Here is a 12,725-nt window from a genome sequence, read left to right as displayed (position 1 = left end):
TAAACACATTTAAAAAGTAACCATTACAATCTGTATGCACTACATGGCAACATAATTTATGCAAAGAATCTAAACAAGAATGATAATTGAAACATGTTCCATTTGCAAGATAGATTGCTACATATTAGTGTCGGACGGTTGTATATTTAGGATACATTATAACCAACTGAATACATGTTACACCATAGATTCTACCATTGAGAGTTTTAAAAAATATTTCAAAACTGAAATAATGTAACGTCATATAGTCTGCTACTCGGGAGTGGCAGAACAAAATAAGTTTTAGGAGACCGCTATAATCGATGACTTGTAACATTCCGCACAGAGAATACTCTCAGTATATCTATACAGCTCTCTCGTGCATTGTGTGGGTGGCTCTTAAAAGAGCCTTTGTGTTATTAGGGTTTGGGTGATGATGGGGTTTTTACTTGGCGCTTGTGTACTTGGTCACTGCCTTGGTGCCCTCAGACACGGCGTGCTTGGCCAGCTCTCCGGGCAGTAAGAGCCGTACAGCGGTCTGGATCTCCCGGGAGGTGATGGTGGAGCGTTTGTTATAATGAGCCAGGCGGGAGGATTCCCCTGCGATGCGCTCGAAGATATCATTGACAAAGGAATTCATGATCCCCATGGCCTTGGAGGAGATACCGGTGTCGGGGTGGACCTGTTTCAGCACCTTGTACACGTAGATAGCATAGCTTTCCTTCCTGCTCTTTCTGCGCTTCTTCCCATCCTTCTTCTGGGTCTTGGTCACGGCTTTCTTAGATCCCTTCTTGGGTGCTGGTGCGGACTTGGCTGGTTCAGGCATGATAATCTCACGAAGTTTCCAACAGAATAACGAGCCCCTCCCCCTGGCAGCTCTATCTATAGAAGCCCGGGTAGCAAAGCCTGACCTCTGTGCATTTCCTATTGGTCCGTTCAGAGCGGGCACTGAGCATGGAACGAGGTAATCCTACAGTGATTGGTTACTCTCTTAGTCGGATTCTGATTGGTGGATTTAAAATGCAACCAATCAGACTAGAGCTCGGCACATCTGCGGATGTATAAGTAGCCGTGCAAGGGGGCGGGAGCTCATAGATTTTACAGATTGCGATTTGAAGATGTCAGGAAGAGGCAAACAGAGCAGCAAAGTCCGGGCTAAAGCAAAGACCCGATCATCCAGAGCAGGTCTGCAGTTCCCAGTCGGCCGTGTCCACAGGCTGCTCAGGAAGGGGAACTACGCCCAGCGGGTTGGAGCCGGAGCTCCGGTCTATCTGGCTGCAGTGCTGGAGTATCTGACCGCTGAGATCCTGGAGCTGGCTGGGAACGCCGCCAGAGATAACAAAAAGACCCGCATCATCCCCCGCCATCTGCAGCTCGCTGTGCGCAACGACGAGGAGCTCAACAAACTGCTCGGAGGGGTCACCATAGCCCAGGGTGGGGTCCTGCCCAATATCCAGGCTGTCTTACTGCCCAAGAAAACCGAGAGCCAAAAGGCGTCCAAGAGCAAGTAAACTCCACTGTCCCTCATCTCCCAAACTCACACAAAGGCTCTTTTAAGAGCCACCCACAATCTCCACAAAGAGCTCACACTTATACACCGCTGCTGCTGTAGGGGGTTAAACGCATGAAAATGTGGCAATTATTCCCTAAAGGCTGATGGGCTAGAATTGATGCTTTTTAAAATGCTACGCAAACACTTCTAGCAGACTTTCCCTTCAGTTATTTTTATAGCTCTTACTCCTTGCTAAACTTTGGGAATCTTAGATTAAACAAAACATATCGATCTTAAGCAGAAGACTAATAGGCAAGTTAAATCATATTAGTGAACAAAGGCCAAGCGTTGCATAGTAATAACACAGGGAGGGAAGGGAGGACTCGGCTCCATTCATATTATTTATTTATATTTTTCAAACATCGACTTTAAAATTTGTGGCTAAATCCTGTGAAAGCAGGTGTTGGAGATTGTTTCCCCTATGCCTCTATTTCTGATGCTAATGCACAAGGAGACAAAACACACTTTAAAACCATTGTCACACAAAATAAAGGTTTAACGAAATAGTTCAACTCAAAAACCCCTCCTTGGTGGGGTTTAGTCATAGGCGTGTGCAGCCTATTGCATTAGGATGTGCACCCTAAAGCACAAACATGCGCCGCGTGTATGTGCGTGTGTGTGTGTGTATATATATATATATATATATATATATATATACACACACACACACTGCTGTGTGTGTGAGGGTGCTAGTATTGTGCTGTGTGCAGAGGCGGCTCTAGAATTTGAGGCCTTAGGCGAAACTCAAACATGAGGCCCCACTAACAAAAAAGTGAAAAAAAAAAAGAGTTGCAATACATGCACACTGTCACATATACACATTGATGCACAGTTTACCTGTGTATGTGCCTGATTCTGTGTCTGACAGAGTATCTGTGTGTGTGTGAATGTATGTTTCTGTGAATGTATGTTTCTGTGAGCATGTTTGCGTTTTTGTATGGGGTGGTGATGGTGACGGGAGGTGAGAGGGAGAGGCGGGTGATGGTGAATGGGAGAGGGGGTGATGGTGACAGAGGGTTATGGTGACAGGGAGGTGACACGGGACAGCCAATTTATACATAACATGGACACTGTCACACCCACCCTGGAACATGGAGAGCCTCTGTGGGGGTCTGTGCATAAATACTGTGTATCTTGCCTACAATAAACAGTTCATTTTCACTCTTCACTAAGTCTCAACTAGTGTTTGGGTGATGTAACGATTGCCCTTTCTGCAAGTGACTATAATCACTGGCTGGCAGCTATAATCACACCAGGGCTGGGCACAACCAGGAAGGGGTGACCACAGGTGGTAGTACTCCAACCTTGAGAGGGCATACTACCACATCTGTTGGCAGTAATGGGATAGTCCCCTTCCTTGGAGCCAGAGTGGAACCAGCGGCGACTGGACAAGACCAAAGTGGCACTACAACTGGAACTCATGGGGGTGGACAACGCCAGCTCCGCCTCCTTGGTGCCCTTGTCGGCGTCCTCCGACAAAGAGTCATACATGCGAGATGTTAGGTCCCGGTTGACCCTGATGGGTCCAAACCCATCGCCGGAATTCGTATTTCAATTTTACTCAAGGCTTTTCCCGGAACTGCAGGAGTGGGTAAGAGACAGACAACCCTTCACCTTACCTGAAGCCGCCCACCTTGCAGATGAATATGTGGAAGTCACGCAACTAGACCGACCAGTCCAACAAGCACCCCAGCGCTCAGAGACCCCCGCACTCCAACCACGTCACCCTCCTCGGCCAACACTTAGTCCCACCCCCGCACGCCAACCACAGCAACCCAAACCGGCTGAATTCGTGGGACCAGGGACCGAAGAGTCGTGGGTTACTCTGCATTAGGCAGACCGAGCCGCCTCTGCTGACAACTGCCAGCATCACTGCCAATGTGTGCTGGTAAACAGGCAAACTGCCCGGGGCCTCAGGGACACCGGTGCTACCCTGACTCTCATTGAACTAAATGTGGCAGGAAACGCAGAAAATTTGCAGAAGACTGTACGAGTAGCTGGAGGCGCCATCCACCGGTTTCCCACTGCCTGAGTGCATCTCGATTGGGGAGCCAGAGCCCATCACGTGGAAGAAGGCATTATGAGAAACTTGCCTGCTGAAGTCCAACTAGGGAATGATCTTGGTTTCAACCTCAGAAAATACAAGTTTAGACCACCCAGGTGCAGTATGTGAAAAATATATAAAAGGATAATTACTTCCCTTCGTTTGGTCAGGTATAACAAAAGGATTCCTCTCAATCCTCAATACACATAGAAACAAAGCAAGATATACCTATACCTAAAAAATACAAAAGAAAGTACGCTCATAGGGGATTAACGGTAATATAGTAAAATGCCCCTTATTAATATGTCACACTCACAGAGTTTAGGTTGTTTTCAAGCCCATCAAAGTATCTAGATTCTCATAGATTCCTCGAGATTGGAGAGGTGGACATTACATGCAAGAAATGAAAGATAGCATAGTATAGCACTGTTTGAAAAAGTATAAATCTGCTTTAATGGTTGCACTTACAGCATAAAAGATGTAAAAAGGCCCATCAATACAAATCTGTCGTCCAATCAATACAGAGAACGAAGTCCTTGTAGAAATCTCAGGCAAGTAAACAGGAAAATATATAAAATTCAATAAAATCAAATCAAATAAAAACAAATCAAATAAAAAGTTCCAGCAAATAACTCTACGCGTTTCGTCTGTATTAACAGACTTCCTCAGGAGTAGTGAAGTGCTTCAAATCTTGTGGGTACTTTGTCCTCCTTTTATAGGTCCTCCCGCCTCTCCAATCTCGAGGAATCTATGAGAATCTACATACTTTGATGGGCTTGAAAACAACCTAAACTCTGTGAGTGTGACATATTAATAAGGGGCATTTTACTATATTAACGTTAATCCCCTATGAGCGTACTTTCTTTTGTATTTTTTAGGTATAGGTATATCTTGCTTTGTTTCAACCTCAACCTGTTACTACCCGACTACAAGCACGGATGGCCGAGACTGATTCGCACTCAGAGACACCCCAGGTGAGATTCTCATACCCTACCCTGACCCCTCCCCCTCTTCTTACTCACCCCTCCCCCTCTTCTTACCCCCTTCTTACTCCCCCCATCTTCTTACCCCCCTCCCCCTCTTCTTACCCCCCTCACCCTCTTCTTACTCCCCCCTCTTCTTACTCTTCCCTCCCCCCTCTTCTTACTCCCCCCTCTTCTTACTCCCCCTCCCCCTCTTCTTACTCCCCCCTTCCTCTTTTTACTCCCCCTCTTCTTACCCCCTTCTTACTCCCCCCTCCCTTCCTACTCCCCCCTCCCCCTCTTCTTACCCCTCCTTACTCCCCCTCTCTTCTTACCCCCCTCCTCTCTTCTTACCCCCCTTTCTCTCTTCTTACTCCCCCTCCCTCTCTCTTCTTACCCCCCCTTCCTCTCTTCTTACCCCCGCTCCCTCTCTTCTTACCACCCCTCCCTCTCTCTTCTTACCCCCCTCCCTCTCTCTACTTACCCCCCCTCCCTCTCTATTCTAACCCCCCTCTCTCCTCTTAACCCCTCTCTCTTCTTACCCCCCTCCCTTTCTTTTCTTACCCCCCTCCCTCTCTCTTCTTACCCCCCTCCCTCTCTCTTCTTACTCCCCCTTCCTTTCTCTTCTTACCCCACCCCCTTTCTCTTCTTACCCCCTCCCTCTTTCTTCTTACCCCCCTCCCCCTCCCTCCCTCTCTGTTCTTACCTCCTCCCCTGTAGCGTGGCCGAGCTGCTCTCCGGTCCGCGGTGCCCGGCCGGAGTGATAGGAAGGTGCACACTAAGTGTGCACCTTCCTGTCAGTCCGGCCGGGTAGAGGAAACAGAAACTCCTGTTCCGCGCGGAGTTTCTGTTTCCTGTAACGGCCGGACTGACAGGAAGGTGCACACTCAGTGTGCAAATTCTGATCACTCCGGCCGGGCACCGCGGACCGGAGAGCAGCTCGGCCACGCTACAGGGGAGGGGAGGTGAGAAGCTGCAGCCGCCTGAGGCTCTTAAGAGAGCGCTCAGGCGGCTTCAGCATTTAAAGGGGCGGCCGGCCCCCTCAGAGTGTGCCGCCGGGCCCCCTGATGGCGGGCCCCCCTCCCGGCCGGACCCTCGGCCAATGTCCGAAGTGCCCGACCGGTCAGTCCGCCCCTGGTTGATGCAGAGTCTGGTTTGAATCCATAAAGGGCATAAACAGTGGTGTATCTTGGTTTTCACACTAACAAACACACACAGTCGGACACACACACTAACAAACACACACAGTCGGACACACACACTAACAAACACACACACTAACAAACACACACAGTCGGACACACACACACTAACAGACACACACAGTGAGACACACACACTAACAAACACACACAGTCGGACACACACTAACAAACACACACAGTCGGGGACACACACACACACTAACAGACACACACAGTGAGACACACACACACTAACAAACACACACAGTCGGACACACACACACTAACAGACACACACACTAACAAACACACACAGTCGGACACACACACACTAACAGACACACACAGTGAGACACACACTAACAGACACACACTGTCGGACACACAGTCAGACACACACAGTCAGACACACACACTAACAGACACACACACACTAACACACACAGTCACAGACACACACTAACAGACACACACTAACAGACACACACACACACACACTAACAGACACACACACTAACAGACACACACACTAACAGACACACACACTAACAGACACACACACACACACAGTCAGAGACACACACACACACACTCACATTAACACTTTTTTTTTTTTATTTACTCCCCCCCCCCCAGCCTCCTTACCTTTGGGAATGCTGGGGGTGGGGGGGGTTCTCCCATTCCCTGGTGGTCCAGTGGCTGTAGGGCGGCACTGGCGGGCAGGCTGGGCGGCCGGCGAGGGAGCTCTTCCCCTGAGCTCTCTGCTCAGCTCCCTCACGCGCCGCCCGCAGAGTGAGACTGGGAGCCGGAATATGACGTCATATTCCGGCTCCGCCTCCCAGCCTCACTCTGCGGGCGGCGCGCGAGGGAGCTGAGCAGAGAGCTCAGGGGAAGAGCTCCCTCGCTGGCCGCCCAGCAACCAGCCCAGCATGTCTGTTAGCCGCAAGGCTAACAAGACATTTGCCTTGGGCATTTGGGGGCGGCGTTTTTTGCCGCCCCCTGGAAAATGCCGCCCAAGGCAAATGCCTTGTTTGCCTCGCGGCTAATACGCCCCTGGGCATAAATCACCTAACATTCCTAAATCACAATAGATATGGATTGACACCTGACATGACATATTGACACCTTGACATATGGATTGACACCTGTCCTCAGAGACCCTGATACACACTGACACAGAGCAGAATAGGGACTGTTCCCCCTACATAGGGTCACTTGGCAGATATGGATTGACACCTATCCTAAGGATCCCTGATACACACTGACACAGAGCAGAATAGGGACTGTTCCCCTACATAGGGTCACTTGGCAGATATGGATTGACACCTGTCCTCAAAACCCCTGATACACACTGACACAGAGCAGAATAGAGACTGTTCCCCCTACATAGGGTCACTTGGCAGATATGGATTGACACCTGTCCTCAGAGACCCTGATACTCACTGACACAGAGCAGAATAGGGACTGTTCCCCTACATAGGGTCACTTGGCAGATATGGATTGACACCTGTCCTCAAAACCCCTGATACACACTGACACAGAGCAGAATAGAGACTGTTCCCCCTACATAGGGTCACTTGGCAGATATGGATTGACACCTGTCCTCAGGGACCAGGGCCGGTGCAAGGATTTTTGCCGCCCTAGGCAAAAAAGAATTTGCCGCCCCCCCCATATGTCCTGCCATATGGGCCAACGCCAGTCTTCACAATGTGTCTTTTATCTGAAAAGACAGTGTGTTTACATTAAAAAGCCTACAGGCACAGGCTATAGACACCAGAACCACTACATTATGCTGTAGTGCTTCTGGTGACTATAGTATCCATTTAATGTGAGGTAAATTAGAGATTAGTGCCACTAATAATATATTGAATTGCCTACTTACCACCAGATGAGGACAAGAGGCTGATGATGGGCTCAGTCTGGCTCCACAGGCACCTACCCGATGCCCAGAGTAGATAGCTATTGGACCATATTACCAGGGGACAGTATCTGACCACTATTGGCCTATGTAAGGGATACTGACAGTTCCTCCGAGGCTATCCCCAAGCCGGCCTTCGTCACACCATTCGGCCTATACCAATTTCAGTTAATGCCGTTGGGGATGAAGAATGCCCTGGAGACTGTAACGGACCGTTTCACTTACAAGAGGATAAAACCCAGTTTAGGCGATAATCCCCTTTCCAGATGCACAGGCAGCTACTGCAAACACCATTCTCCCGACTGGAACCACACGAACACTGGAACAGCTGAACAAGAAAAGCAGACATCGGCTTACACTCTTGGCAGTCAGCATACAATCCCATTCCCCCAAAGACCGAGACGACACATCGCTTTGAGGGTTAAGCAAGAACTCTGGACTGGCTCATCCAGCCTGGCTTTTATTTCCAACTCACACATACAGGCCACACCCAGGGGGAGGCATAAAAGAACCGATGACATAGATGTTACCTCCCACACATCCCCTCCCCTTAGTGTGACACATAATCCCATTATGCATACAGTGTAAAATATACTTTTACACAACTTTCATAACTTTAAAACCATACATCACATTCACATAAAAATACATATCCACAATCAATCCATTCAGGGGAACAACATATTAAAAAATGGCATGAATCCGACCAGGGGTTCAAAAGTTACTAAAAGTATCTTTTGTTCCTTTCTGGCTGGCCGAAAAACATCCCCACAATGCACCCTGGTTTCCTCCCTTCTGCCCTGGAGTTAATTGCAGAAGTAATCCAATTACCCAGGACTAAAGGCAGACTCCATTAACCACATGGTTGCAAAACAACATAAAACACTTTAAAATACATAAAGTCACATTTACACATAACACACAGACATTTCACCCATCCCCAGATAGCTGGGATCTGCACGCACAAAACTACCGAATAGCGCGCAGATCCTACTCACACAGTACAATTGCCATGGAGCTAAAGTCTTTCCCATAGTCTTTCATTATATGAATAGGCTCCATGGTATAGCTATCTGGGGTATCACATTCCCATAAAGTCTGGTCCATAGTCCAAAGGCAAGAGGCAGGCAAGCAGCCCCCTCCAAGGACACGTGGCGAGGTCGGTTTCGCCACAGAGACCTTTCAATAGATGGTGGATAGACTCCTCGATGGCCTCCAGGACTTTACGTGCGCGTACCTCGATGACATTGCGGTCTTTAGCAATACCCGGGAGGAACATTAAACCAATGCGAGGACCGTATTAGATCGGATAAGGACGGCCGGCTTGGCCTCAAAAATGGACAAATGTCACTTAGGCAAGACCGAGGCTCAATATCTAGGGCACCGGGTTGGGTGCGGGAGGCAGTCGCCAAACCAGCAAAGATCATGGCTGTTGCCAACTGGCCCACCCCCCGAACCAAGTCATGGCCTTTTTAGGGAAAGCGTACTACTATAGGCACTTCGTCCCCGACTATATAGTGCTATTGCTTAACCCTTGTACGACCTGACAAAAAATACTCCATATGAAGGTTCTGTGGTCCCCTGAGTGCAAACAGGCTTTCCAGTCTCTCTCACATGCATTGATTCAAGCCCCGCCCTGGCCGCCCCAGACCCTAACAAACGTTTCATTGTCCACACAGATGCCTCCATGTTTTGACTGGGGGCTGTTGTAAGCCAGGTCGTGGAGGACGGAGGTGAACAACCCGTAGCCTACATCAGCAGGAAGCTCCTACCCTGGGAAGTAAGCTACGCTGTGGTGGAACTAGGACTCTGCATCACAGCCGCAGTGTCCCGCTGGCTGCCTGGAAGTACATGCCACACAATAAGAGAGGGGCTACCATTCAAACTGGTTTTGCACCTTTTCTCCCGATAGGCCGGCGAAACACCTCCCCTCCCTCCCTGAGTGCCGATTTGTGCAAATTGGTTGCACCCTTTTTACTGATTGGTCGCCACATGGTTTAGGCAGGAAATTTGAAACATCGGCCGAAACCAAGTGATTCTGTGGAGCTATGTTCGGGTATGTACAGAGACTCAAGCCCAGAATTTGTACGACAATTTCTCGGGCTCTGTACATCCGATAGCTCCGCAATTTGCAGGGTTTATAGCTGGGACCAGGAGCTATTTGGGGAGGTGTGGCATGTGGGTATGCGTTATTGTATTGTGTGCATTCTTTTTGTGTTTTAGGCTCCCTGTGTCTGGGAGATAAAATTATCTCCCAGACACAGGTTAGCCGGGGTGGGCTTATGTTTTGTATTGCTGTAAATGGAGATCCCCTGTGGGGTTCTGTGTATAAACACTGTGTATCTTGCCTACGATAAACAGTTCATTTTCACCGTTCACTAAGTCTTGTGTAGTGTTTGGGTGATGTAGATTAGCTATTTCATTTTCACATGGAAACGGTTTAAGTTTAATTCCGAATTTACTCTGATAGAAGAGAAACGCTGCCACTTAAAGAGAAATGTGTAGTTTGTAATACAGAGCACAATGCATCCTCTTTCAATCTTACACTGCCATCTAGTGACTATTTACAGGTACTGCGTTAATTCATCTTCTGAAAATGTGATTTAGTTCCTAGAGCTAATTAATATGTGTAGAACATAGAATCGGTGTAAGAATGAAAAGAGTATCAATATGTATTTAGGTAACTTCTCTATCTAGACATATTTAATTTTAATCTATTTATGTGTGTTTGTTGTGTTTGAAGCTGAGGGGGGAAGGGGAATAAAATATTTTATTAATAAATTCAGTCTGCACTAAATACTTGCCGTGGTTACAAGCTCGAATGCGGTAGAAAACTTTCCCGCCGGCGGGTCTCTTCTTTTCAGTTCAAAAATTATTATTCAGCAAATCACCGCAAAGCACGAGTACAACCTACTGCATCAGCCAATCATCGACAAGACCCGCCCAGTGACGTGTGATTTGTGTTGCAGTTCCCCATCCGGTCCGCTCAGGAGACATATAAGGGCAGGCGGCCGTGGGCTGAGCATTGATTGTTCTATTTGTCTCATCGCAGAATGTCTGGTCGCGGTAAAGGAGGAAAAGGGCTCGGTAAAGGAGGTGCCAAGCGGCACAGGAAGGTGCTCCGGGATAACATCCAGGGGATCACTAAACCGGCTATCCGCCGTTTGGCTCGCAGAGGAGGCGTCAAGCGAATCTCCGGCCTCATTTACGAGGAGACTCGCGGAGTGCTCAAAGTCTTCCTGGAGAATGTTATCCGCGATGCAGTCACCTACACTGAGCACGCCAAGAGGAAGACGGTCACCGCCATGGACGTGGTGTACGCGCTCAAACGCCAGGGCCGCACTCTCTACGGTTTCGGAGGTTAAACGCTTCTCTTCTTCCATCCTTCATACACACCAAAGGCTCTTTTCAGAGCCGCCCACTCCTTCCCTCATAAGGCTATAATTCCACCAGGATGGCGCTTTCAATCCTCCCGAGAATATCGGGGAAAGAGAAATTAGAGAAGGCTTCGGTTATAACAGACTGCAATGGCTCGTGTTTCACTTCCTATCAATACAGCCAGTATTAGATTTCTCATATTATCCTACATCTCTTCCTGCTACAATGATTAAATGTGAAATAGATGTCTGTATTTGAGGCTTAAACTCTTCCATTTTAGTAAACTAGAATCCTGTTGGCACTAAACTGCGGCTGGAGAGGAAAGCTGCGATAGAACCAACCATTTACGCTTTTAATATTCAACATGCAGACATACTGAGTTTATACACCTCGAAACAAACTACAAACATTCTGTACGGTGTTAATTCGAGTTTGGAGAATGATTTGCTTTATAATTCTCTTACCGTCAGTCTGAAAGAAAATTAAACTAATTCTATTTTCCCAGCAAAATATGCTGCTCTTTCAGTGAAACAGCAATCAGTATGTGGTCTAAAAAGGCGGGAGAAAAAATTTAGAATTTTTAAACTTCGCCATTTTGTAACAGACTTTCCCGCTTTTGAAATGCCAACAAAAGCATGCGAATTGTATACATCTGGTAAATACAAATTAAGTGAGAAAAGACACAAATTCTTTGTTACCTCATGAGGTTTTATGAGATTGTGTTCAGTTTGCGATTGCTGGTTTCAGCGGGATCCGTATTAAACACATTTAAAAAGTAACCATTACAATCTGTATGCACTACATGGCAACATAATTTATGCAAAGAATCTAAACAAGAATGATAATTGAAACATGTTCCATTTGCAAGATAGATTGCTACATATTAGTGTCGGACGGTTGTATATTTAGGATACATTATAACCAACTGAATACATGTTACACCATAGATTCTACCATTGAGAGTTTTAAAACATCTTTTAACTTAAAGATTTCAAACCTGAAATAATGTAACGTCATATAGTCTGCTACTCGGGAGTGGCAGAACAAAATAAGTTTTAGGAGACCGCTATAATCGATGACTTGTAACATTCCGCACAGAGAATACTCTCAGTATATCTATACAGCTCTCTCGTGGATTGTGTGGGTGGCTCTTAAAAGAGCCTTTGTGTTATTAGGGTTTGGGTGATGATGGGGTTTTTACTTGGCGCTGGTGTACTTGGTCACTGCCTTGGTGCCCTCAGACACGGCGTGCTTGGCCAGCTCTCCGGGCAGTAAGAGCCGTACAGCGGTCTGGATCTCCCGGGAGGTGATGGTGGAGCGCTTGTTATAATGAGCCAGGCGGGAGGATTCCCCTGCGATGCGCTCGAAGATATCATTGACAAAGGAATTCATGATCCCCATGGCCTTGGAGGAGATACCGGTGTCGGGGTGGACCTGTTTCAGCACCTTGTACACGTAGATAGCATAGCTTTCCTTCCTGCTCTTTCTGCGCTTCTTCCCATCCTTCTTCTGGGTCTTGGTCACGGCTTTCTTAGATCCCTTCTTGGGTGCTGGTGCGGACTTGGCTGGTTCAGGCATGATGATCTCACGAAGTTTCCAACAGAATAACGAGCCCCTCCCCTGGCAGCTCTATATATAGAAGCCCGGGTAGCAAAGCCTGACCTCTGTGCATTTCCTATTGGTCCGTTCAGAGCGGGCACTGAGCATG

General features: G+C 47.7%; 4 protein-coding genes across 4 annotated transcripts; 2 read left to right on the top strand and 2 right to left on the bottom strand.

Moving 5' to 3' along the window:
- Nucleotides 1-424: 424 nt before the first annotated feature.
- LOC134565890 (histone H2B 1.1-like) lies at nucleotides 425-817 on the bottom strand. Its single transcript, XM_063425569.1, has one exon. The coding sequence runs from the start codon at nucleotides 803-805 to the stop codon at nucleotides 425-427; it is 381 nt and encodes a 126-aa protein (XP_063281639.1). The 5' UTR covers nucleotides 806-817.
- A 274-nt stretch (nucleotides 818-1,091) lies between these two features.
- On the top strand, nucleotides 1,092-1,520 carry LOC134565889 (histone H2A type 1-like). Its single transcript, XM_063425568.1, has one exon. It carries the CDS (start codon nucleotides 1,098-1,100, stop codon nucleotides 1,488-1,490), a length of 393 nt encoding a protein of 130 aa, XP_063281638.1. The 5' UTR covers nucleotides 1,092-1,097; the 3' UTR covers nucleotides 1,491-1,520.
- Nucleotides 1,521-10,692: 9,172 nt separating this feature from the next.
- LOC134566192 (histone H4) lies at nucleotides 10,693-11,004 on the top strand. Its single transcript, XM_063425898.1, has one exon. The coding sequence runs from the start codon at nucleotides 10,693-10,695 to the stop codon at nucleotides 11,002-11,004; it is 312 nt and encodes a 103-aa protein (XP_063281968.1).
- Nucleotides 11,005-12,199: 1,195 nt separating this feature from the next.
- On the bottom strand, nucleotides 12,200-12,607 carry LOC134565888 (histone H2B 1.1-like). The gene has a single exon (XM_063425567.1). The coding sequence runs from the start codon at nucleotides 12,593-12,595 to the stop codon at nucleotides 12,215-12,217; it is 381 nt and encodes a 126-aa protein (XP_063281637.1). The 5' UTR covers nucleotides 12,596-12,607; the 3' UTR covers nucleotides 12,200-12,214.
- Between the last annotated feature and the right edge of the window lie 118 nt (nucleotides 12,608-12,725).

The sequence above is a fragment of the Pelobates fuscus genome, chromosome 6 (assembly GCF_036172605.1).
Source record: "Pelobates fuscus isolate aPelFus1 chromosome 6, aPelFus1.pri, whole genome shotgun sequence".
Taxonomy (NCBI): Eukaryota; Metazoa; Chordata; class Amphibia; order Anura; family Pelobatidae; genus Pelobates; species Pelobates fuscus.
The sequence above is the reverse complement of the archived record's forward strand: the minus strand, read 5'-3'. Positions and strand labels throughout refer to the sequence as shown.

Bases quoted from the DNA above. Each gene is read 5' to 3' on its own strand.
- LOC134565890 (XM_063425569.1), bottom strand. From the start codon at position 805: ATGCCTGAACCAGCCAAGTCCGCACCAGCACCCAAGAAGGGATCTAAG.
- LOC134566192 (XM_063425898.1), top strand. From the start codon at position 10,693: ATGTCTGGTCGCGGTAAAGGAGGAAAAGGGCTCGGTAAAGGAGGTGCC.
- LOC134565888 (XM_063425567.1), bottom strand. From the start codon at position 12,595: ATGCCTGAACCAGCCAAGTCCGCACCAGCACCCAAGAAGGGATCTAAG.
- LOC134565889 (XM_063425568.1), top strand. From the start codon at position 1,098: ATGTCAGGAAGAGGCAAACAGAGCAGCAAAGTCCGGGCTAAAGCAAAG.